Consider the following 26,104-nt stretch of genomic DNA (forward strand, 5'->3'; position numbering starts at 1 on the left):
TTCCATGTTCTAGTGCAGTTATTTGTTTTAGATTGGCTTTTTCTTTACTTGAAATAAAGCAATTGACATTAATTACAGCATATTTGTGATGCTTTATGTTTTCTACAAACTTATTTCAGGAGTGTTTTATTTCCTTTTTCTTTAATCAGGGGTTGTAGCGTCACATTATGAAGGCTTATTGTGTTTAGTTTTTACAAGTTTTCATTATATAGTCATTTGTAAATGGCGACTTCAATGGAAATACACACAAGACTAAAATGTTTTAATAACAATTTTCGAACATTTTGAAAACTAAGCCAGGAGATAAATTCCCAATTAATGATGCGATGATGAGTTTTGCTGTTTTAATATCACACAAAGCTTTTCCAGGTGTGAGTGAGCATTAAAAACAGAACCCGATGAGCCTTCAGGTGACAGCAGGATGTTTGTGAGGCTGGTTCGTTCGTGCGTCTGTGCGTGCTTTAAGCGCCGCTCCGTGTCCCCTGGGCTGTGTTAACGCTCCCGCCGTGTGTTGTTGTGTGTGTGTGTGTGTTAAACACATGCAGTCCCTATCCTTGCCACAGTGGTCATCGGCTTGCTCTGCACCGGCGGGTACCTGGTCTGGCGCAACTGGCGGCGCAAGAACACCAAGAGCATGAACTTCGACAACCCCGTGTACCGCAAGACCACGGAGGACGACGACGACGAGATCCACATCGGGCGCCACAGCGAGTCCATCGGCCACATCTACCCAGCAGTGAGTGGCAGCCACAGCCAGCCGTTCATAGCGCTCCCTCTGGGGGGCGGCATCACAGACAGCAACTCCCACTGGTACTCGGGGGCGCCCATGATCACCAGCGGGAAGTAAAGCAGGAGCGGGAGGAGAGGTTTGGAATATTTGGGAAAGGGGGAAGATGCAGGAGTTTGGCCTGGTAGGAGGAAAGAACCGGCTTGCTCTCGCACACTTCCACACCTCCACGATGTCTGAGAGCACCAATCATTCACACGAGCTCCTCAGAGCAATGCCACATCCCACCGCATTCATACTCTACATGCATTTATCAACACCAGCCGGCCATCCCATTTACTTCTACACGTGTTACTGTTGATGCTTGTTCATGTCGAAGTGTTTGTTCTACGTTACCTGGAAAAAAAACTACCTATTCAGTCAATGGACCTCAAGTATCTGATGTCAAAGGTCTTTTTTTTTTCTAAATTTGGTCACAAGATAACAAATTGTGCCACAAGCTATCATACTTTTATTATACTTTTATTTATTTTTTTATATTTATAACTTTGTCGCTAAAAACGTCCAGACAAGGGGCACTGGAGTTCCTGCTTTAAAAATAAAATGATTTGAGTCCGAGTTTTTTAGAGCTGAGCACATGTGAAGGATCAGATTGCGGGCACTTTTCGAGTTGATATATTATTTTGTTTGATGACAGGTTAAATAGTACACAAAACAAATAACGAGGGAGCACAAATCAGGACAAAACAAGGACCGAAATCATGAATCGCACCTTCATATGTCCCAGACTTTCCACTGATGTTCAGTAGACGAGTCCAAATCACACTCGTGGCATCATTTTATACATATAGGTAGATTTAATTTATTAGTAGTATCTTATTTATTCTTATATTTATTTAGTCACTCACAGGGTTTAGTGTAGGCGGGGAAATGGATGTCAGACAGGAAACCAGGAAGGGCAGCCAAAATAAGGATCATTGAGGGGGAGGGGAGTGTTTTGCTTCTGATCGGTTGGCATGGTAACGCAGATTTCTTTGTGATGCTCAGGAGGGGAATAAAAAAAAAAAAAAAGCAAAGAATTCTGGGTATGGCAGGCACAATGTCAGGCACCTGCGCGCACACACACATGAAGCAGGCGCACGACTGAGACTCAAGGTCAAAGTAATAAGAGCGGCTTATTTCCCGTGTTATTATCTGCATCTGTACAAATCTATTTTTTAAATGCCTTTAGGCTCGTTCCCTTAACTTGTTTTGTGTTTGGTAGCGGAGGAGGCGGAGAAACCGCGCAGGTATTGTGTGGGCCAGACGTTTACAGCTGTAAGCACATTGCATTTGTCGCCTGCTATCAGACCGGGAGGAGGGGGAGCAGGCGGGGAGACGCCGGAGGGGCACGATGAAGAGAGGTCGGGGTGGGGAAGGAGAGGAGAGGAGAGGAAGCTGAAAAATATGAAGCCTCTGTTGTCGAGTAATTTTTTTTCCTTTCCACCTGGACTCTGATCTGTCTCTGTTTCTCCGTTTCCTTTGTGCCGCTCTGTTTTTCTGTGGTAACCGTCTCTTTATCTGCTGTTTGCAGCGCGTGGCACTCAGTCTGGAGGATGATGGCTATCCCTGATGGGGGGGACGCACCCTGCCCCCCCCTCCCTCCACTTCCTCCCCGGCCCCCTCCTCTCACCTCAACGCCACTACAGTGAGGCCAGTATAACGCAGAGGGGAATGAGACGGAGTCCTCAATCTGCCCCCCCCCCCCTTTTTAAGGAGCAGGACTATCCATCTCCTGACCCGCCTCGTCCTCCTCCTTCCTCCTCTGGAGTAACATTACTACCATAACTAGCTCCACTAGTCCTGTAGCCTCCTCTCCTCTCCTCTCCTCTCCTCCCTCCGCCTCCTTAACAGTAGTGGTGTGTATAATGCTGCTTGATGATATCGTTCACACTAACCTCATTTTCGTTGTCCCAGTGCACATTGTACATAGAAGGCTTTGTGGCCACCGCAAAAGTGGAAAAGGTGGCACTTTTTTTTTTTTTTTTTTGAAATCCTCGTGTTTTGATTATTTATTCAAATGGGATCAATCCAGCGTGGATCCTGAAGGCAGGTCCGACTGAGCTTGTGAGGATTACTGTCGAGCACAGCAGCAGGCAAGGGTGACAGGGTTTTAGTTTTTATTACGTTTTTTTTTTCTGTTGTTTTGTAAAGGAGCACGTCGTACACAGTCACACACAGCCCCTCATGTCTGTCCCCCGACGAGCAGGAAAAGTAAATATAACCAAGGGGAACGGTGAGGACACAAAACCAGGGGGTTGTCTGCACTTTTGGAGGTGATTTGGGGAATAAAAGAGAGCAGTGGAGTGTTTTTTTTTGTTTTTTTTTGTCGGTCGGGGGAACGGTAGGATTTGTGCCACCAGAGGGTCGCGCCTCGAGGCAAAAAGCAGCGGTGCAGCAAAAGCAGTGGATTATGGGTAATCCCTTCTCCAGGTATCAGAGTTGAGCGTAGTCGAAGACAAAACTTTCCAGCGAGCATGAGGTTCTAACGGAAACGTCAGCGACGGTTTATGTTTACGGACAGTCTAAAGCGTTAAAAAGCGCGTCTTTTGTTTCGTTTTGTGACTGATTTGAGATTTAATTACAGCACTGACTTTAAGCTGCTAATGTTTCGTGTCAATTCACAAAAAATGTTCGTTGCTGTTCTACAAAAAAACTGGTTTGTGTACAAATATCAACAACACAGAGAATACAGTAATCCCTCGCTACAACGCGCTTCACCTTTCACGTCTCGCTGCTTCACGGATTTACATTGTGCGTTGTGTTCTGCATTCTGATTGGATAAACAGTCTCCCTGCTTCTTCACTTCCTGTGTGTCAATAACGTTACAGTTTGATAAGTACTGTACATGTACGTAAAACAGCTTGCCAAATTTAAGCTTGCAAATTTTCTTCGAAACCCGTAATGTAGACAAAACGTTCTGAACCAATTCTCCCGTTCAAATCCTTGTATAATAATTATAAAAAAAAAAAAGGTTACTACTTCAGGGATTTCACTTACTGTATCACGGGTTCTTTTTGGAACATAACCCCCGCGAAAAACGAAGGATTACTGGATTGTCCTTTTTTTAAAAATGCACTTAAAGCACTAATATAAGCATTGACAGCTAAACCCAGCTGTGTTGTGTGTTAGTCTTTCAATCAATCACCTTTTTATAGATTTGACATGACATCGTCTTCAAGCCCTGCACCACACACACAGACACACACACACGCAGGGCGCTAGCGTTGAACTTGAGTGACCCAGTTTCTCCACAACCCCTGGCTTTTGCCTCTTTTTTCCCGTTGTTTTGGCAGGACGACTTCCCCGCTTTTTCCCTTCCCCTCATTAAACAACGTAGCTGGATGAGATGATGCAGAAAAACAGGCCCCGTTCGTAGGGAAACCGCTCCACGCCGCCGCCACCGAGCATTCTGCGGTGGTCCTGAGTGTTTTCCTGTTTTTTGTTCGTGTGAGCAGATGAGTAATACGCCGGGGTTGACTGAACTGATTTCATTTCAAAGCTGCGTACAAGGGAGACGTGTGATCCAGACATGCTTCCAGCCATCGACTCAAATGGAATCTACGCCTAATGAAAATTGTAATAATTGCTCGTGTTGTGTTCCAGTAGTGAATTTGTTGAGGCTGTTATTATAAAAATGGCATGACATCTATTATAGATACTTACAGCAATTAACAACTCCTTCATTCTGGACATCATCTAATCTTTTCCTGAACATGTTGACAGTTAAAAGCACATTTATAATGAACATATACTGTTTGTGCAGGATGAAGCTGTGCTTTTCTATCGTTATGGATGAACGTTTGTCTTCCACTCTTGTTAACTAAAATGAACAATAATTTTACATCTCAGATATGCTGTGCGAATAAGGGCTCCTGTTTGGCTCGTTCACTGATCTCCTTAAACTTTAATGTGAAGAAATAACTTGGACACAAAAAAAAGTCTTCCTGTTCTGGCTCACTGCAGGCTGCGCGCTCCGTAACTGTGCAAAGCTGATTAATGATGGTTATTATTCAGGGATCCTGCTGTTTTATAGTAAAGTTGTTGCTTTTTTTTATATCCCTCCAATATTGGAGCTGGGATAACCCACAAGAGAGTGAAAAGAGAGGCACAGACTGAAATGGCTGGGCAGGACACGACTGGGAGGATTTATACCTCAACCCCAAGGGAGTGGGTTCCTTCTTGGAAGATGAGTGTGGGGTCATTTACTTGGCCAGATATCTATCAGTGTTATGTCGTGGCATCCTGGCACTCACTCCCCTTTCAGTCCATGGTGTATTCGTAGGTACTATATGTGTCTTGTGCGACATGATTGCGAGGTATATTGCCGTCTTCTCCAGCATCACTCTTCCCACATCCATCCGGGAGAGGATGATTGAGGACAACAGGGAGCAGGAATGGGAACCACTTTCTCTTGTTTTGTTTTGTACATGGAGCAAATAAAATGTTGCAGAAGACAGGTTTGATAGCGTTTGGTACCTTGGCCGGAAGGGATTTTTAACAAACAAAAAGCCTCGAGTGAGTCTAGTGTTGCTATGACGCTTACGTACTATTTTGCAAAATAAAACCCTTCCCAGTCCAAAGGGAGACGTAAAAACAAGGATGGAAGGATATAAGTCAGTCGTCACAGGTCGCACATCTCTGAAATTTAAGATGAAGTAAATCCCCGGCTGAATTTGACGGCGGAATGAATCATGGACCGCTTTGGATTTAGACCCTGCACTTTCCCTGGGTGTCCATGTTCACCTGCAGGCCCGCTTCCATGCCGAGGGGGTTTGCAGTTAGGAGAATAAATTGCTTATTTATTAAGGTGCCTGAGCGTGACATTGTGGGAAAGTTATTATAGCTACAGTGTGAAGACAGATTGGCCGGCCCACTTTGTGGTCACCTCCAGAGGAGCCGTCTGCCCTGAAGGACGGGGCCAAAGTCCAGACCGGAGCTTTGCTCATTCATTCTATCAGCCTGTGATTGCTGGCGCTGTATAGGCCACGACGGGACCTTATGCCCTCTGCGTACCTGCAGGACTGTCGCTCCATATTTACAGAGTCCATTTGAACAGTAACAAGTACCGTATTGGCCCGAATATAAGACGGGGTTTTTTGCATTGAAATAAGACTGAAAAAGTGGGGGTCGTCTTACATTCGGGGTCTAGACGTTATACCCATTCACAACGCTAGATGGCGCCAGATATCTTTAAAGCGAATGCTGAACTTAACTCCCCAGGCCAAAGCGAACTCCTGTCACGAAGAATAAAAATAAAAATAACAGTAGCATGAAGAAGAAAAATACAAAAATAGCGGTAAGAAAGAAAAGAGAAGAAAATAACAGAAGAGATAACAGAAACGTGGAGAAACGTAGTGACAATCTGGAGAAAAGTGGGTCGAAGAAGTTATGATGCAAACATCAAGATCATGATTTGAATGAGGCCAAATAACATGCTTTTTCTTTCAAATATATTGTTATAATCATTTGTTTCAGATGTACTGTAATTATTTTCTGTATAAAAATTTAATTTGGTGTTAAAAAAAAGTCTTTTTTCAAATTTGAGTCTTGAAAAAGAGGGGGTCGTCTTACATTCAGGGTCGTCTTATATTCGGGTCAATACGGTACTTTCATGCAAATACAATTTCTATTTTTTTATGAGTCCTGCTCCGTAACGACTTTCTGCAGTTACAGATGCTGGGAGTCGCTGCAGTTCATTTATGTTGAGGTCTTGTATTACTATAATATTGGTACTAATGTTTGTTTAGGTACGTGAGACGCAATATCAGTGTGGGACAGTGTTTTGTTTCTTATTTTCTTGACGTCCACCAGCATTGTTACAGCATTTGCTGCTTGGAGAGCCACATACAACGATGCAGCAGGGAATCCTGCGTGTAGTTATCAAGAAATTTGTGGTACTTTTTCTCAAGAATCTTTTTACAAATTTTAAGTTCGTCTTTTGAAAGTTATAGTATAGTTTCAAAAAAACTTCTGGTTGTACTTTAAGTCAAATATTCGGTTATGTTTCCTAAAAATGGTATTTAGGTGATGATGGTGATTTCATTTTGCGTACAGTAATCCCTCGCTATAACGCGGTTCACCTTTCACGTCTCGCTGCTTCGCGGATTTGCATCGTGCATCGTGTTCTGCATTCTGATTGGCTAAACAGTCTCCCCGCTTCTTCACTTCCTGTGTCAATAACGTTGGTTGCTTAGCAACAATGCTGAGAACAATGAGCAATGAGCTTCAGCAGCAGCGCAAGAACGGGACCCTTGATGAATCGTTCATTACAGTCCTCAAATATAATCCATGGTGGCATGTCGGTTTATAAGAATCTTTTTGCCCTGAAGAAAAAAGAGCGACAACAACGACCCATAACTATGTTCTCTCGAAAAAACACACCTGCACCGCGGGCTTTAGGAGAAAAAGATGCTACAGAGCGAGTCAGGATGCAGCAGCATCAGAAGAGCAGTGAAATACCCGCAAGTCACAATTTGTCCTACTGTACTTTTTCATTTTCTCCCGTTCAAATCCAATTACTCGGGTCGCAGTGGGGCGGGGCTGATCTCCGCAATTTGAAGCCTTGTATAATAATTGTAAAAAAAAAAAAAAAAAGGTTGCTACTTCGCAGATTTCACTTATCACGGGTTCTTTTTGCCGCGGAAAATGAGGGATTGCTGTATTTAATTTTGAGTCCGGCGTTGAATAACTCCAATTACAGTTGGTTGTTGAATGCTGATCAACACCGTCTGGCTCGTGTCTCTTTGTTGGCTTAAACTGTTAAACTGTTGTTGTTGCCGGTGGCAACCTGCTGTATAATGAGAACGCACATTTACGCTGCAGTCGCAGTAAGCAGCTATCGCATCGCACGGCTGTGTATTTAAGCAGAAGTTAAAATAAAACATCCGAAAAATCTCTGGTAGAAAACACGGCTGAGTGCGTTGCTTCACCTAAACGTTATAAACACTGTTGTAATTTAGCTTTAACTACTTGTCGTTTCTGGGTGATAGAATGTTAATGTTTTACAGTGTAGGTACTGTGCACACTTGACCAGAACAACTACTGATTAACCTGCACATCTACATATTTAACTTCTCCGGTCTTAAAAGCTCCAAATTATGCCTTTTCTGACTTTAAAATGTTCAAAAATGATACGTAGCATCATATATTCATCTTTTATGCCACCTAGTAGCATATTAAGTCATAGGTGACTGACAATATTGTCAATAGATTCAGAACCTGAGGGCTTGGCCTATTCTTTTTTTTATTTAAATAGTTCCATGTCTATGATGTGACACCTGAGCTCACCGAGTGGACTAAGTACAGGACAATCATATCTGGACCACACATGAGCCCTATGCGTTTGTTTTTTTATTTGTTTTAAGTCTAGTTTTAAGGCTTTTTCTTAAATCTAAATCAAACTCTGCTCAAGGTAAATAGATCCCAAAATAGCATAAAATGAGCTATTCAACGGTTTCTGTATTAAAAAAAATAAGTCAAAATTCTGTTGCATGTTTTTAGCCTAACTCAGTAACTACTAACAGTCCTGATAACTTGAAAACTCCTGATTTGTGCCCCTTGTCTTAGATGTACCGTAGCTCCAGTCTTTTCCTCGCCGTACTTCAGTGTTGTTGTTTTTGTTCTTTCGATGCTTTCAAACACCACTCATTCACTCACTCACTCACTCACTCACTCATTCACTCACTGACTCACTCACTCACAACTGCATCTCTCCATGCATCGTTGCGTCTCATCTCCAACCAGCACGAGGTTCCGGCTTTCTCCCTGATCATCGTACTACTGAAAGTCAGCGCCGCCACCTCCGTGCTCTCTCTTTCTTTTGCTCATTTCTTCATCTCGGCCATCTCCCCCTTCAGCTCAGGCTCTCGGTCCTTCGGTAGAGAGAAGAATTCAACACTGGAGGAAATAAACTGGAACCCCCTATGAGTAATAAGGAAACCCCGTCAGAGCTGGGAACAAAAACCTTCCTAAATGTGAACCAGCAGACTGGCAGGCAATCAACGCTGAGTCGAGACGAACAGCTTCGCCCTCCGGCGACGCTTTTTTGGGACTTTTTGAGGGAAACTTTCAGCTCTTTGTCACCCGGTGACTTTCCTCGATCGGCTGGTTCCTGTTCTTACCATGTGTTTTTTTTTTTTTTTCGTTAGACTGTGAATCTGCTCGTGAGTTGTAGTCGTCGCTCTGTTCTCACCGGACCATTCCCAGTGTCACATTTGATCTACTTGATGTTTGAATACTTGAAGGGCAGTGTTTTGGTCGCCTACATTTTTCTACCAGCCAGTGTAAAATTGAAGGTTGTGAGGCGGACGACGGCAATGGAGACGTTGTAAAAGTGTTTTTACTGTAAATCTTTGGATGGGTTTGGCAACACATTTTGTCCTAACTTGATATTTTAAAACTAGAAGTCACTGCATTTTCTTCTCTTTTCTCTCCAGATTCTGTCCACCTTGATTGTTTTTATTTTCACCTTGAATATTGCCCGCAAGGAAATCTAAGAGAAAGGAAACAAACATTGGAAGCTCTGTCCATTCCTCAGCCACACGACAGGCATTTTTTTATGCTGTTTGTTGCACATAACTTTTCAAAAAGCCTTCTGCACTGTGTAAAGAGATAACATTTTAGTAGGGAAGGAAGTAAAGGGGGGGTTTGGGTGGGGTAGGGGGGCGACTGGCACAGTCCGCTGGTTTTGAATCGCGACTTGTAAATAATGAGTTTTCATACAGCAGAAACTTTTTTGATAATGTTTTAAATGTATCTGTAAGAAAATGTACATAAAGTTTTGGCGTAAAGAAAGAAAGAGGGAAAAAAAAAGAGTGTAGACGACACAGTATATGAATTTATTTGTACACGAGAACACTGGGTTTCTTTACTACTTGATTGTAACTAAAAATTAATAATCTGCCAAAGTGTTTTTACTTTATTTTTCTCCTGTTTGTTCCGTTTGTTTTACTCTCTCTTTTTATTTTAGCTCTTTAACAGTACTGAAGTCTTTAGTGTTAAAACTACTGTTAAATTTAATTGTCTTCTTTTTTTTTCTTTTTTAAAAGAGGGGTCATTTTAATTTATTGGTGCCTTGTTTTGTGCTCCTCTACACTTGTACACTTTCTGTTTCTCTGTGTTGTGTGTTTATGGGCGGGCGCGGGTTGTTAACTGGTACTTTTTTTTGGGGGGGTGGGGGATTAAAACGTAGAAACTTCTGTACTTAACCTGAAATATCTGTACTGTATGCCAAATGGTCTCACTCTCGTTTCTATGAAATCAGGCTGTTGATAAATATCTCTATATATTGATATATTAAATTTATAAAAACTCTCCAACCTTTCAGCGTTGACACTGTCCTTTGTGCCTCCTTGCATCTTGGACCCACATGTGTTTATTTACTGATTTATTTTATTTATTAGGTGGATATTGTGTACTCTACAAAGCATCTACATTCATAGATCCCGAGTAGACAGTCTATATAGGTGAGGTCATTGAAATGTACAGAGGTGTCAAAAGTATTCACATTCATTACTCAGGTAGAAGTATAGATACTAGAGTTTAAAAATACTCCTGTAGAAGTTGAAGTATCAACTCAAGTTTTTTACTCAAGTAAAAGTATAAAAGTACTGGTTTCAAAACTACTTAAAGTATAAAAGTAAAAGTAATGTAAGGGGGAAAAAAGCCATTAAGGACAAAAGCCATTGAAAATGAATGCATCTTAGTATAATGCAAATATATTAAAGAACCATATACTGTATGTGTACTATTTGAGCATTAACATGTGTTTCAGAGAGCAGAAGATATGATGACTAGTTGCCTATAAGTATTGTAATGGTGCAAAAAGTCAAACTTCAGAGGCATGTTATCATTTATCCTAACCTTTATTGGAATGTACATCCAAGTTTAGTTGCAGGAATCTGAGGGAACGGATGTAAGAACAAAACTGGACAAGAACATCTGAAACAACCACAACCAAATTCACTCTATCCGGATGGAGCAATTTAACTGGATAGTTTTTTTTTAAAGGCCAAAATGAAATACAGTAACGAGGCTGTTTTTAAAATGTAAGGAGTAAAAAGTACAGATAATTGCGTGAAAATGTAAGGAGTAAAAGTAAAAAGTCGTCTGAAAAATAATTACTCCAGTGAAGTATAGATAACCAAAATTTCTACTTAAGTAAGTAACAAAGTATTTGTACTTCGTTACTTGACACCTCTGGAAATGTATTTAATTGAGGTGAATGTTGAGGACTTATTTTAACCTGTTGCCGCTAAACACATACAGGAATAATCCACTATTGAAGGTTGGTACCAGGGATGAAACACGTTGATAGAAAACCTTTAATGTTTCACCCCCTTGATTCCTCTCCTTGCTGTAAGAGGAAAGAGGTGCCATGGTAACAGGCGTTTAACAAAAATGAGCCCACCTTGCCTCAGCTGTTATTTACAAGAAATATCCATTTAACATGACATGTGGCGCAGTTGCATCATCCGTCGGTGGTTTTCTTGGAGTCTGCTGTTGTGTTTCATGATATTTCATCTGACAGAGCTCTGGAGCATCGACAGCAGTTGTATCTATTTCATTTTTTTATTCAACCCACATAGCACAAAACAGTCTGACACACACTAAATGTCTAAACTTGAAAAGGAATCTGCACCTGCGGTTCTTGGTTTACAGCTTTCAAACCGCTGAGACACCATTCTCTCCGCTGAGAATGATTTCCAAGATTTAAGGTCCCGTGCAGGAACGTCAGCAATGATGCTTGACTTCATTCAGGTCTGCAGTCATTTACAAGAAGCTTGACTCGGGTCCGAAGCGTCATTTCAGTCAGGTAAAGGCTTGGAGTCGGACTTCTGAACACCTCGGCTCTTTCTCTTTCTTCTTTTTCTCTTGTAACTTTAATGTAAAAGCCTTAACGGCACATAACAGCACATCACAGTTTACATGAGTATAACAGTTCAGATTTGATGATTGTAATGTGTCCGTTAGGGCTGGGCGATTTTGGACAAAAATAAAATCCCGATTTTTTTTTTTTTCTCTGAAAACCCAATTTTCGATTTCGATTTTTTTGGTAAAACTACAAAAGACAATGGAATAAATTGTTTCAAATATTTTATCTTTATTTTAAGTGCAATTGAAAGATACTGTAAATCCTCCTTGAGTTTAGTAAAGTGACAACATTTATAATTTTCTTGACCAAACAAAGATGAATAGACGAGCTCTGTCTGTAATGCAGCCAGCTGCAAAAAAGGAAAATCGATTTTCCGATTTTCCTTTTTTTAATATCGTCTGGATTAATAAATCCGATTTAGATTTAAAATCGATTAATCGCACAGCCCTAGTGTCCGTTTTCTGTAATGAGTCTGCAAAACAATTCCTCCTCCACTGCGCTTGACAGTTGATATGTGATGTTCTGCTGCTTTAAAAACCTTCAACCATATTCTTTTTTTTTTTTTCACTGATGAAGCCTGCAGCATCTGAGAAGAAGTGCTTGGGTTTTGTTTTGTTTTGTTTTTTTCCTCTGAGAGTTGCCTGGTTTGACCTTGCAGCGAACTTGCTGGGATGTCATCTCCAGGGAAGTCTGGCAACTGTCCTGACTGTTTTCCACTTTTGAATAATCATCCCTGCTGTTGAAAGATGGACTCGAGCTTGGAAATGGTCCTATAACCATTTTCAGACAAACTTGACAGCAACTGCTGTGTGTCTAAGATCATTGCTGATATCATTCCTCCTTGGCAAAGTGTTAAACACCTGAATACGCCACATCAACAAACTGACAAAAATGTGCTTTTATGAAGGTAATTTCATTGGTACAAGTTGGATCAAGTGACAATTACAGTCAAGACAGTTCACTTGGTCTTCAATAAACAAATCCTGATCCAGCTCAACGTGTGTCCTGATGAGTGATATTCCACCGATGAATTGTTGCTTTTTGGTGTTTTGTGTCTCAAATCCTCTACAGGCTTTTGTTTCTTTTTGATGTTGGATAAGGTTTAACCACTATTCATCAACGTTGCAAAACCTCCCGGGTAAAAAGAACGGAAGTCAAAATGCAGGTGAAGAAAAATGAGCAAAACGAGGAGACAGGAAAATAAGTGACAGGAGTTAAGGGATGAGTGGAGTCCCTGAAGAGTAGCGAGGAGGGACTGTTTACCGCAGGTTTATGGATGAGGCAGCATGCAGAGCCGGGACGCCCTGTGGCCTACGAGTTGTTCCTTCTCTCTGAAGATTCCAACCTGCCTGTGCTTCATTTCCCCCGAAACATCACACAAGTCAGTGCAGCTCCAGGGTTGCATTGAAGGTTCATAATGTTAGTACAAGTTTTATTGCATGCCTTAAGAAAAATTGGTTCGCACTTTATTTCTTCAGTCGCAGCATGTGGAGGCATTCATATTTTACTGAATATTTTCTGTGTTTGATTGTTAAAATTCCGCTATACAGTAAGCAAGGGTTCAAAGAACATTCGGCAACTGAAACCTCATTCAAATTACAATTTTGTTTTATTTTGATGAATATGTTAGACAACCAGGTAGATTTTACTGTCATGAAAAGTCATGAGCTGCGTTTGAATTCAGATAAATAGGCCATCTTTCTTAGATTTGAGATAAGATGAGCATTACTGACTTGTGCTGTGTCAATTCAGCGCCTAATGCATCGCCAATTAAAAAACAAAATTTGGGGACCAAAACCAGAGAAATCAAAATCTCTAACTGCTCAAAAGTTAATTGACTACTGAATAACTCAGTGTTGACTCAGTGTTGATGGAGTTGTTAACATTAGTAAAGGCGACATTAACAACTTCATTAGATGTGATAAAGAAGGGACAGACATCACTTGCAGGTTCCCCATGATCGCAGCGCCAAGTTTCCCTTTCTTTACTTCCTGTATGTAGCTCAAACATTACAATGGATCGAGTAAAGTTTAATTACACATGCTGGAACCAAAGACTAAATAAAAATGGACGTGCAAACACGTGGTTGCTTCGCTTAGCACAGTAACGTGATGATTATAGATGAGGAAGTGATAACCGCTAGGCCTGTTTTGAAAAAATCGATTTCCCAATTCTAAATCGATTCTCATATTAATTCCTAAAAATCAATTCATATGTCTAAAGAACTATTTTTTTAATTTTTTTTGGGGGGGGGGGGGGGGGGGGGGGGTTTTTTTTTTTTTTTTTTTTAAATTTATTTATGTTTTTTTTTTCATCATTACATTACAACTTTTATTTTTTTGTTTATCCCTAAAAAAGGAATGTTTTGTTGGATACGAGAATAACTAGTGCCATGTTTTTGCCTTTAAATATGTTTAAAGGTATAAAAGCATTAAAGTGTTAGGTTATAATTGCATAAATTGTCTATATTTCATTACTTTATATACTGTCTTGGGGTTACATTTGCAAAAAATGCTAAAAACCAAATGCTCAAAAATTTAAAACCAAAATAGACCGAAAATGGAACAAATAAAAACGGAATGTGGGAAAAAATAAAACCGATTTCATCCGTCTCTGTTTCCTCCCTGGATCTGTTTGGTAATTCTGACCCACATGATGTTTCTGAAAGCAGTTCTATCAGCATTCTGGGAGCTGATTGGTCCTTACAGCATCATTAGCTGCCAATACTTGCTGTTTAATCTCAATATAATACTAGTAGTAATATTTTGCTCTGAAGTTGGACATTTTAACATTGGAGTCAATGGAGATCAACTCGCTTTAGCAAACAGCCTCTAGCGGCCACCGAGGAACTGCAATGAAACTTAGTTCTGCATCAGTTCCTCTGTGAGGAAGTAAGATGGTTGGTGCTTGATTGGAACTGATAAAAGTTGAGCATCAGTTGTTTTTAAATAATTTGTGGCACACTCTTGTTCATCTCAACCTGAAACCGACGAAGAAGAAATAGCTGTGGAAAATCTTTTAAAAGTAAGTAAAAGTTAATTTATATATCGCCTTTCACAGACAGACGTCACAAAGTGCTTCACAAAAGAACAATAAAATACAAAGGATAAGATTAAAATAACATGGTCATAAACACCCCCTAATCTGCTTTGGTTTTAGGAAGTCGGTTTTGAAATTACTTTTTAAAGCATCAACAAAGTCCAAGGACCGTAAGGAGAGGGGAACCGCCTTCCAGATCCTCGGTGCAACAGCCTGGAAGGAGCGGCCTCCTCGGGTCCTGAACCGGTTCAAAGGACCGTCAAGCTCAACGTCAAGCACTCATGTTTCATGTGGTCAGGCGACGCAGGGCTCTGCAGAAGTGTTGGATCGATGGAGAGGCTCTGCATCGCGACACCATGACCGAGAAGCATAAATGGCGCTTTTAGGCGCTGAGTTATTCAGTAGCCATTGGGCTACTAGGTGTTGGCTATGTCCCGCCTCCCAGCTGTAGATTGACGCAGCGCTGATTTGAGACTTGTTTCAGTATTGCAACTGCTAAAAGAAAAAGCGCAACTGAGAAGTTGGTTCAAAAACGGAGATGGTTTTATAACTATGGAAGTTGATTTGCACACTTGGTTAGAGATTTGGATTTCCTGCTTTCTGGAATTCTGGATTTTAGTTTTGATTCGCAATGCATTTGGCATTGAACTATCTGATGCCATAGATTTGTCTAGGATGAATATTCAAGCTTCCATCCATTTCCCACTTCATCCTGTTCAGGATCCCTGGGGCTTGCTGGAGGTTTTTCCAGCCGTCACCAGGTAAAAGATGAGGTATAACATTGACAGGTCTCTTACAGGCCTGGCTTGCATGCAAAATTAGCTTTTTGCGCTTTTTGGCGTCTAGCGTCGCCACGGTAACGCTTTTGAAAGAGAAAAGTAATGCGCGTTGTCGCAGGATGGAGACGCACATTTTGATGTATAGCACACCTGGGTGCACGTTACGGTTCGGGCCGTATTAACTGCCGAAGGAATGGCATAAATTGCGCCAAAATTACATGATTAATTGAAAATGGTTTTCAATTCGCTTCCTGTTCGGTTTCGGCCATGTTGCCCAGAGACTTTTCTTTAAGTTGCAACATGATACAGGTGTGTAGCAGTTTTCGTGCATGTACGTCAAACCGTATTGTGGGGTTTGAGGCACAAAGTTTTCTAGGGGGCGCTGTTGAGCCATTAGGTCACGCCCATTAATGCAAACCATTAAATATACATTTTTTCACCAGGCCTGGCTTGCATGCAAAATGTGGTGACTTTTGGGGCACGTTTAAGGGGGCAAAAAGGCCCTCATTTCGTCAGAAGAAAGAATAAAGAATTCCTACAGATACAATAGGGCCTGTGCACTGTGAGTGCTCGGGCCCTAACTAGAGCAGAGATCCTGGTACGGTCTCACTGTTTATCAAGGTAAGCTCTTAACCACCAGGTCTAGATGTACGCAAATGAAAAAGAGGCCAGATCAGTTGCAACAGGACAAGGAGGCAAACTGCTGAAATCACAGCTTCCCCCAGGAGGAACTGGGCTTAAAGTCCCAACTGATCTCAGAGATCCGGGGTCTCAATGAAGAACTGGCCGACCGTCTTGAGCGGGGAAACACACAAGCAAACCAACAAATCTACAAACTACAACTGGGGCCTACAGAGGGACAAGAGGGACAGGCGCTGTACAGACGTGACTGAAGGATCAGTACTGATCTCCTCATAGGAAGTTTGTTGTTGGATCCTTCAGTGTGTGAAAGTGTCCTTGAGGATCCCACGGACCGCCTACTAGCTGGACACGCCTGTAACATCGCCCCAGGGTGACATCCAGGAGGTGTCCTAACCACATACCCGAACCACCTCTGGCATCTGGTGAAGATGTCAAAGAATCTGATCCTACGAAGCTCATCATGGTTTTAAAGAATAAAGGCATTGTTGATGCACCTGCTATTCTTTCTGTGATTTTGCAGGGTTTCATTCATTGTAAAGGCTGCAGGTTAAATTCAATTCAATTTTATTTATATAGCGTCTATTACAACAGAAGTTGTCTCTAGGCGCTTTCCAGAGACCCAGAACACGACCCCCGAGCAATCATTACATAAACATAAACAATGGCAGGGATGAAACCTGGACCAGGACCTGAATCATAAGGGAAAGTCCTGCTGAAGACTAGCTGGGCAGAGCAGGAATAGAGATCAGACAGAATGAAGAGCAGAGAGAGGAGACACAGACACAATGGCTAACTGGTGCACTACAGGGATGTCTATATAAACATGTAGACAGCAGACACTGAGGTGGTCAGAGGCAGGGGGGGTTGCAGGTCAGGATATCAGTAGGTATCCAACTGAGACATCTATCAACGTGCACATCTTCGGTTTCCTCTTTCCCCGTGGGTCGCACTTTGGGAAGCCTTCTTTATATTTCAGGTAAGTTCAGGTAAAAACAGCAGTGAAATCAGCAAAAATGTCAGTTTACTGGATGAAATATATTAACTTCTGATAAAATAAGTTTAAAAATCTTTTTTTTTTTTTAAATCGTCTAAAATATATCATTGTTCAACCTGTCGGCAAACAATTGAACCCCAAGTCTGGGGCTGACAAAAAAAAAGATTCAGCCTATAAAAGTCACTTGGGAGCAGCAGAGTTCACTGCAGCGTGTTCTCCTCCTCCCCAGAGAGTTGGTCTGCATTTAGTACACAATTTTAGGTGAGGTATTTTTGTGTATGAAACTGCTAAATAAAGGCTGAAATGATTGTTGGGATCTTTACTTTTATTCTGAATTTTGGGTCCAAAAATATTTAAATATATTGAGAAACGCAATTTGCATGATGATGCGCAGCTGAAGATTGCCAAATGAAACTGCTTTTGTTTTTATATTTTAATACATAAAAAGATAAAACACAAAAATGGGGATGCACTAAGACAAATGTATCTGAAGTGGCAGGTGAGTGTGAGTTGAAACGTCTATGCAGCTTCTTTGCAAACCTCAAACTTTCTGTTTTGACACTGGATGTCAGGTTTCAATCCTAGATATGATAAGTCTCTGATTTAATTTTTATGACGGATTAAATGTCTCTGACTGCAGAAGCAACATGATAAAACCTCCAGCATGTTTTATAGGAGCTACTTTTTCTTCTGGCCGTCGCAGCATCACCTGGAGACTTGTCGACTGCACTCCTAGAGATCCAGGTCTGGTTTCCTACTGTGACTTTTCCATGACACTACTGTATGCAAATCGTCATCTCTTCTTTTTGTGCTATTTTTTTTTCGTAGCCTTGCTTTCCTTGATCTTCTCTCACAGAGGCCCTCTGGATTTAGTGTGGAGCTCATACCCCCCCGAGCGCTTTTAACTCTTAAAATCTAGTACATTTTATTTTTATACACTCTACAGTAACCTTCACTGACTTCTCTCACTGAGCGTCTTCTCTGCAGTCTCATGACTGTGAAGCTTCTTGCAAACTGTTGTAGCAGCAGTTTTGAGACCTTTCCCTGCAGACTTTTCATTTGTTATATATTGTGTTGTTTCTTAGTATTCCTGATGCTACCAGACAGTTTTGCTGGAAAGAAGCCTCTTTTTACACCTCACCCCTCAGGCTGCTGCCCTCTGGCCTGATGACACATCCGTGGACGCTAATGGAGGGAGTTTTTTTTGTATTTATCTCTGAACTTTTGGAATTCTACTCTAAAATCTGAGCTCTAAAATCAAGTGTCATTAAAGTTAATGTTTGTTGCTTGTTGAATTTACCCCAAGTGACTTAGAATCAGGATTGTTTTGCGTCATAATTCAAGATGCTGGATGTTTCTCCCGAGTGTCGGTTTTGTTATCTTGGAAGCTCTGAAGACTGCTCTGACGTTGTGTTGAACATGCTGCCGTCTTGTTCAGCTGTATGTTTTGCTGACTTCAAGTCTCTTTTAAACTCGTGCTTTAATCCTCGAAGCTGTGATTTTAACAACATGCCAAACTCAGGCTCAATCTGCTATTTTATTTACACAACAAACAGCTTTATGTTAAACATAGTTGCATAAAGCAGAGTCCGGGCTTTTGTCCTGCTGTACGAACTCTGTTAGTTGTCCATTACCCTGATTTCTCTCTCATTAGCATCTTCTTTGCTTTTGAAATGCAGGTTTATGCTTTTCTGTGTGACAGCAATTTCACAAAATTAGCAATTGAATTGCTTTACAAACGGCTCTTCCCGTTTGCATCCCCCATTTTTCCACTCCCCATCTCTTTTTGGTCCATTTCATTACACTTCCATCAGCACTTCTCCTCCTTCCTTTCTAAATGGTGCCACCAGTTGTTGCAGTAGGTGCTTTGACTTTGTGAAAGTGGCTGCTCACAATGAGCCACATACTCACTGCAATAAAGTCTCCGTCTGCTTAAAAATGCAGCGAGCGCACGGCCGCTCCTCTGCCTCCTCCTCACGCCTTCCCCTCACGGATGACAGTTTCTATTATCTCCTGGATAATAAGTTGCACAGATTAGCCATGGGGGCAGACAGGGGGGGCAGCGATATGGTGCTGGATTTGTGTGTTTGTGTGTCTAGCCATTGCTGCACTTGGTTATTTCTGCCTGTTTGTGGATTCCTCTTTAACTGTGTGTGCAGCTTTTCATTTTTCTTTTGCCTGTCTGTGTTAATAGATGCATCTCTAAGTGCATGGTTGCATGTTTGTTCACGTCAGACTCTGGCTTTAATGCAGTTGCATGCACGAGGGGGACCGTGCCTGCAGAGGAACTCACTAGAGCAGCAGTTGATGGGGTAAGTGCCATTAACAGATAATTATAGTAAAAAGTCCCCGTGCAAACAAGAATAGCTCATCGTCACGGCGCTTCCAGATAGAGAGGAACCAAAGACACATCTGCAAGTCAAATCAGCAATACTTGCATATGTGCCTTCCATATTCCTCTCTTGCCTTGGCCTTTTTTCCCCCTCCAATTTGACATGTCCACACACACTCTCTGCCCTTGTTTAGTCCACGTGTGGAGATGAGATTACAGTGACACATTCATGTTTTAAATGAATAACTAGCCTTTCAGAGCGCATTTGCACGTGTAGATGTGCTTTCTCACAGATATGTGCTCTGCATCAGCTTAATTGGCTGGTCGAGGCTCGGCGTGAGTTGAATTTGAGGGCATCCCCGCTCCACACTCAGGGGTGCCTCTAATGGGCCCACCGTTCACTCTCTGTAATGGGCTCACTCCCTCTGTGAGGCAACAGAAATGTTTGGGAAATATTCAACGCGTTTGTCTTCTAAATATTATGTTTGCATATTATGTGTGGAAATAATTAACTAAGCCTAACCCTAATAATTCAATTTGCTTACCTGTTTGAACAGGTGAGGGATTTCTGAGTCTGATATGCCACAAATGAGATTTGCAATCTGCATCTTAAGCTTAATGCTCTCTCCCTTCGGCTTCTAAACAGGAGCTGATGAGATTTTATTCATTATCCTCTTTTCTACCATGCAGTTCATGGGAAAGCTAAATGTACATGAGTGTGTGTCTATTTGCCTACATTTGAAAGAAAAAAGAAAGAAAAGGTATGTGTCCATATGCTTTTGTCTCCAAGCACTTCAGTGCAGCTGGTACGACACAAAACGGCATCGACACATCAGCCACTTCACTAAAGAGCCAATGACTCCGTTTGTGCAACAGCCATCTGTTTGCTGCAAAAATAACTTCCCAGTCTGCTTCAATCAATCACATCAATCCAATGCAGTCTTTTTTTATTGATGTGAAGGTTCATGTGTCTGTTGAAGGTATATTAAGATAAATACCAGCAGTAAATATGCTGTAACTCTCACGCCAACAAAAATCAATAACCTTTTTTTCTTTTTTGAATTACTGCTTTCAAGTGGCCGGTTCTGCTCAACTCAATCGCTGTTACCTGCTGCCAAAGTAAAGCGAAAAAGAAAATGTACGCTCCTTTTAATTCAACATTTTTTACATTTCAAGAGAGAATTTAAACGAAAAAAAAGCTTGTTTCCTAGAAGATTTTAACATTTGGTAAAACTTCAAATCAACATAAATACATATAAGGTGTTGCGCTGCTGGGTGGCACAGTGGTTAAAATAAGCAGCCCATGTACTGAGGTTACAGTCCTCCAGCAGCGGGTTGGAGTCCCGGTCTGCAGCCCTTTGCTGCACATCGTCCCCATTCTCTCTCTCTCTACCCCCTTCCTGTCTACACTTCAAAAAAAGCTCACTAGAGCCACAAAACCTTAAAAAAAAAAAAATTAAAACTGCAAGCAGCGATGAACGGGCCCTCACGCGTGCAATTCTCACCAATAAAAGTCAAGGAGTCAGAACCGAGTCCGATGACACCACCCACGACTCTGTATGTCATACCATTCAAAAGTTATAGCAGAAAGTAGGAACTATCAAATATGGACCAATCAGATGAAGGGGGGACGCGCTTTTTGGCTTCTAGCGTCGCCACGGTAACACTTTTGACTGAGAAAAGTAATGTGCGTCGTTGCAGGATGGAGACGCACATTTTGATGTATAACACACCTGGGTGCACGTTACGGTTCGGGCCGTATTAACGGTCGAAGAAGTGCCATAAATTGAGCCAAAATTACACGATTAATTCAAAATGGCCGACTTCCTGTTTGGTTTTGGCCATGGCGCCAAGAGACTTTTCTTTAAGTTGTGACATGATACAGGTGTGTACCGATTTTCCTGCATGTACGTCAAACCGTATTGTGGGGCTTGAGGCACAAAGTTTTCCGGGGGGCGCTGTTGAGCCATCAGACCCAGCCCATTAATGCAAACGATTAAATATCAAATTTTTCGCCAGGCATGGCTTGCGTGCAAAATTTGGTGACTTTTGGGGCACGTTTAGGGGGGCAAAAAGGCCCTCATTTCGTTGGAAGAAAAAAAATAAAAACGAGAAAAACAACAAGAACTCCTACAGATACAATAGAGCCTTCGCTCTGTAAGTGCTCTGCAGAATCAGGGTCCAAAAAACTAACAATCAACCCTTGATTTGATAGTTTTTCATTTGAGCTAAAAGGACAGCAGAGGCTTTATGAAAGGATGACTCGTCCTCGACTGACAGCAGGTGTTTCCACGCAGCCGTGGCGTCTGGGGAAATCAGGCCGTTAACGTGGTGTAATGATCAAAGTTATCTAATGATTTGCATTAATAATTGTTCATTAAATCACCTACCATAGCTGGAAGGAGAGCGAGCCCAGCGCCCCGGAGAGGATGGATTGTTGGAGAATAACTTGACGACGTTTACAACGAGGCAGAGTCTCGGTGAAGCATTTGTTGTTTGTTTGGATCCGACTCAGTGGACGCATCATTTAAATAAAGCTGAACTGCCCTGATTTCACACACATGGCTTCTTTTAGTCTGGTCGGTTTGATTAAATTGGAGACCCCCCCCCAGTAAAAATCAGCTCTCTATTAGCAGCAGACTTGTAATGCATTTTAATACATTTGTCACACATACTGTTCTATCTTTGAGTGTGTAAAAATAGTTACCCATACGTTAATTCTGCCACATCATATGCAATATACAGTATACTGTATGTATCTGGGAAATGGAAGATCACATTATTCAATGCAAGAATATAGAGTGACAGTGTGAACTGACTTTGTCAATGAAGCCAAATAAAACAGGAAGAGTGAATTTGGGAAAGGACCTTGCAGAAAAGAGGAACAGAATATGGAATGAAAGTCAGGTTTGTTTTTCCCAGATGGAAATGAGTTAATCTGAACGAGCTTTGGAGCGATGCCGAAGTTGTTTCTTCTCTTTTCAGCTGGTAATTTCACCTACTGATACTGATGCGGTTTGCTGCTGGAGAGCGGCTTGATGGCGCTTGACATGGCTGCTGGCTCCTACTTTAAACACTATTAAGTTAAGGACGTGTACCGGTGAGTATTTGTTAAGTCAAATTTCACTCTTATATCACTGCTAAACTTTAAAAAATTTAAAAAAGACTCAAGTTGTTGTATTTGGATCTTTGCACTTTAGAAGTAGTATGTCTGGACGGCCTCATCTTTGTATCTGGTTCTTTTTGACAGGAACTTGTCCTTTAAATCACACATTAAACAAGTTTCCATGACTTCCAGGCTTTTTGCTTTCTGCAAGGAAAGGCCTTCCTCAAAGTGATGCAGGAAAAAACTAGTCCACTCTGCACCAATTCTTCGTCAGCACAATGTCAAAAGCTTACCTGAAGTGTCTTGATCTAAAATGCTGCAGCGACAGTTCTGGAGAGGATCGCCAGGAGAATTTTAAATTCTTCCTCCTACATAGAAACCCCTGGTATGTCTGGGATCTAAACGCCTCACAGTTTCATATCATTCTAACAAACTTTGCTGGACAAGATTGCATCGAAGAAAAGTTTTCATGCAATCTGTTTCCTTAGGTAGGCATTTATCATCATTATGGCTTTTTGGTTTTATATTAATTAAACTAATTTGAAGTTTAATCAAATCAAACTTTATTTATATAGCACTTTTCATACAAAGTTTTTTACATAATAAAATCAACATGTAAAAACTCACACACTGGTTAAAAACACACATCTGGTCATTTTCACACACATCCTCACATTAATACTCACAAAGCACACATACACATTAAAACCTAATCATGAACATCATTACAGCTGAATTGAACTAAACTGAATTCTCTACTGCTGTTAAGCACTTTGCAACATTGGTTAGAACAGTGCGATGTAAATTTAGTTTATTAATATTGTTATGATGCATTTTTACTTGTCATTTCCTCATCAACCTTGATTCCTCCAGCTGCCTGACCCAAATGTGGCTTTAAAGATTTTCACTTTTCAATCTGCAGGTGAGTTTGTACCAAACAGTTATACCGCCATCTGCTGGGTTTTTATTTAACTGCACCCACTTTGAGTTCATCTCCAGGTCATACTTATGTCCTGCACCGATATTTTGGAAAAAAATAAAGCCAAATAGCATTCTTTTTTTTCCACAATAGTTTGTTATTACAGACTTTCTGTCTACATTTAGTTATTTTCTTCACTTGTTTTCTGCCTTGTATGACATTGATTTATGGTAGATTGATTCAGGTGTTTGTGTGGGAACAAGTGCAGTGACTTTTACAACCGTGCTGGATTTTATTGTAAATGCGGAGAAGCAAACCCTGAATGCTAAACAATCATAAAATAACTAAAAATAATAATAATAGTATATTTGCAAACATCAAGCACTCACAAAGCTTTGCATAAATAAATTCTACAAATATATATACCGGTATATATATATATATATATATATATATATATATATATATATATATATATATGAATGTCTTGTAAAGATTATGTACAAAGGTTTATTTGTCAAAATATTTGTTGAACTGTCTAAAGTTTCTATGCTTCCTTTAAGAAATGAAACACTGGATCCTCCTTACTGATGTGAAAGAGACAATCCTTCCCTAAAAATAGCCATTTTCATACACCACACATTACCAACCTGAAGATAAAGTAATATTTTATGTATGTATGTACGTACGTTATGTATGTATGTACGTACGTTATGTATGTATGTACGTACGTTATGTATGTATGTACGTACGTTATGTATGTATGTATGTATGTATGTATGTATGTATGTATGTATGTATGTATGTATGTATGTATGTATGTATGTATGTATGTATGTATGTATGTATGTATGTATGTATGTATGTATGTATGTATGTATGTATGTATGTATGTATGTATGTATGTATGTATGTATGTATGTATGTATGTATGTATGTATGTATGTATATAGACTAGGGGTAGGATTTAATATGTTTATTACTTCCTCTTACTCCTTTTTCAAGAATGACACTTAATGCATTTGGTATTTATATTTATTAATTCTCATCTACTTTGTTTACGAAGGTATACTCTCCTTTTTATGTTTTTAATTTATTGTTTTGCTGTTTCATGTTATCTTATTTTTTGTGCTTGTGTTCAAAGTAAAGATATCAATCAATCAATCAATATTAAACCTCATAATACTATATCTCTGGCATGGGAACACCTCTGTATTCTCCCAGAAGCTCTGGGGAAGGTCTGGCCTCTCCGCCGTGGCTGCTACCCACTTTATCTAACTAAATAAGCAGAAGGTCATGACTAGATTGATGGATGCATAAAAGCTATAATCTAATGGGACACATTTCTATTTCCTCCATTAAATAGCCTAAGACTCATGTCACACCTTTTCATTTTCTCTTACCAACTGAGACTGTAAATATGTGACTTTTAGTAGCCCGTAACAACATATCTGACTTTTCTGAGCTTGATTAAATAAAGTCGTACTTTGTATTATGTCTAATCAGACTAACATGGTCCACACAACTTCCCTAAAACAACACAGTAAGAAATCTTTTCGATGAAGTCGCCATTTGGAGTATATTTTGAACCGTCTTGTGTAACATCTGTGGCTCAATCTTCTTTGTAGTGTTTGTCTTTATGAATTACTCTGATAATTAGGGCCCGAGCACTGACAGTGCAAAGGCCCTATTGTATCTGTATGAATTTTTTTTTTCTCGTTTTTTTTTTATTTTTCCAACGAAATGAGGGCCTTTTTGCCCCCCTAAACGTGCCCCAAAAGTCACCACATTTTGCACGCAAGCCAGGCCTGACGAAAAATTTGATATTTAATGGTTTGCATTAATGGGCGTGGCCTAATGGCTCAACAGCGCCCCCTAGAAAACGTTGTGCCTCAAGCCCCACAATACGGTTTGACGTACATGCACGAAAATCGGTAAAGAAGTCTCTTGGCGCCATGGCCGAAACTGAACAGGAAGTCGGACATTTTGAATTAACCGTGTAATTTTGGTGCAATTTATACCATTTCTTCGGCCGTTTCTTCGCCCGAACCGTAACGTGCACCAAGGTGTGTTATACATCAAAATGTGCGTCTCGATCCTGCGACAACCCGCATTACTTTTCTCAGTCAAAAGCGTTACCGTGGCAACGATAGACGCCAAAAATCGCACCCCCCCTTCATCTGGTTGGTCCATATTTGATAGTTCCTATAACTTTTGAATGGGCTCGTGGGTGGTGTCATCTGACATGGTTTGATTCCTTGAACATAATTGGTGCAAATTAGCCCCGCCCCTTCATCTGATTGGTCCATATTTGACAGTTCCTACTTTCTGCCATAACTTTTCAATGGTTTGGTATAGAGAGTGGTGGGTGGTGTCATCCGCTAAATGTCCAGGCCTGAAGAATCTACATGCGAGTCACACAAGCGCTTCCACTGCAGCCTGAACGTGCACAAGGGTGCGAGGGCCCGTTCATCGCTGCTTGCAGCTTTTATTGTACTTTAATCTTGTAATGTTTCCGTCAGGACCAAGACAAGTGCTTTCTAAAACTAAAAAGAGCTTGTGATGGAAAGAGGGACTACCTCTTGCAGCTCCGCAACCTCCCACGGATTCAAAGCATCTACCGTCGTGGGATTTTAATTGTACTCCAATTT

General features: G+C 40.9%; 1 protein-coding gene across 1 annotated transcript in view; it reads left to right on the forward strand.

Annotated features, from left to right (window-relative positions):
- Positions 1 to 1,030, forward strand: part of lrp8 (low density lipoprotein receptor-related protein 8, apolipoprotein e receptor) — a 210,945-nt gene extending 209,915 nt beyond the window's left edge. Inside the window, exon 18 of the mRNA XM_061738682.1 lies at positions 546 to 1,030. Within this exon, the coding sequence (XP_061594666.1) occupies positions 546 to 847 (302 nt within the window). The 3' untranslated portion in view covers positions 848 to 1,030. The remainder of the gene's footprint in view (positions 1 to 545) is intronic.
- The last annotated feature ends 25,074 nt before the right edge of the window (positions 1,031 to 26,104 follow it).

The sequence above is a fragment of the Cololabis saira genome, chromosome 13, assembly GCF_033807715.1.
Source record: "Cololabis saira isolate AMF1-May2022 chromosome 13, fColSai1.1, whole genome shotgun sequence".
Taxonomy (NCBI): Eukaryota; Metazoa; Chordata; class Actinopteri; order Beloniformes; family Belonidae; genus Cololabis; species Cololabis saira.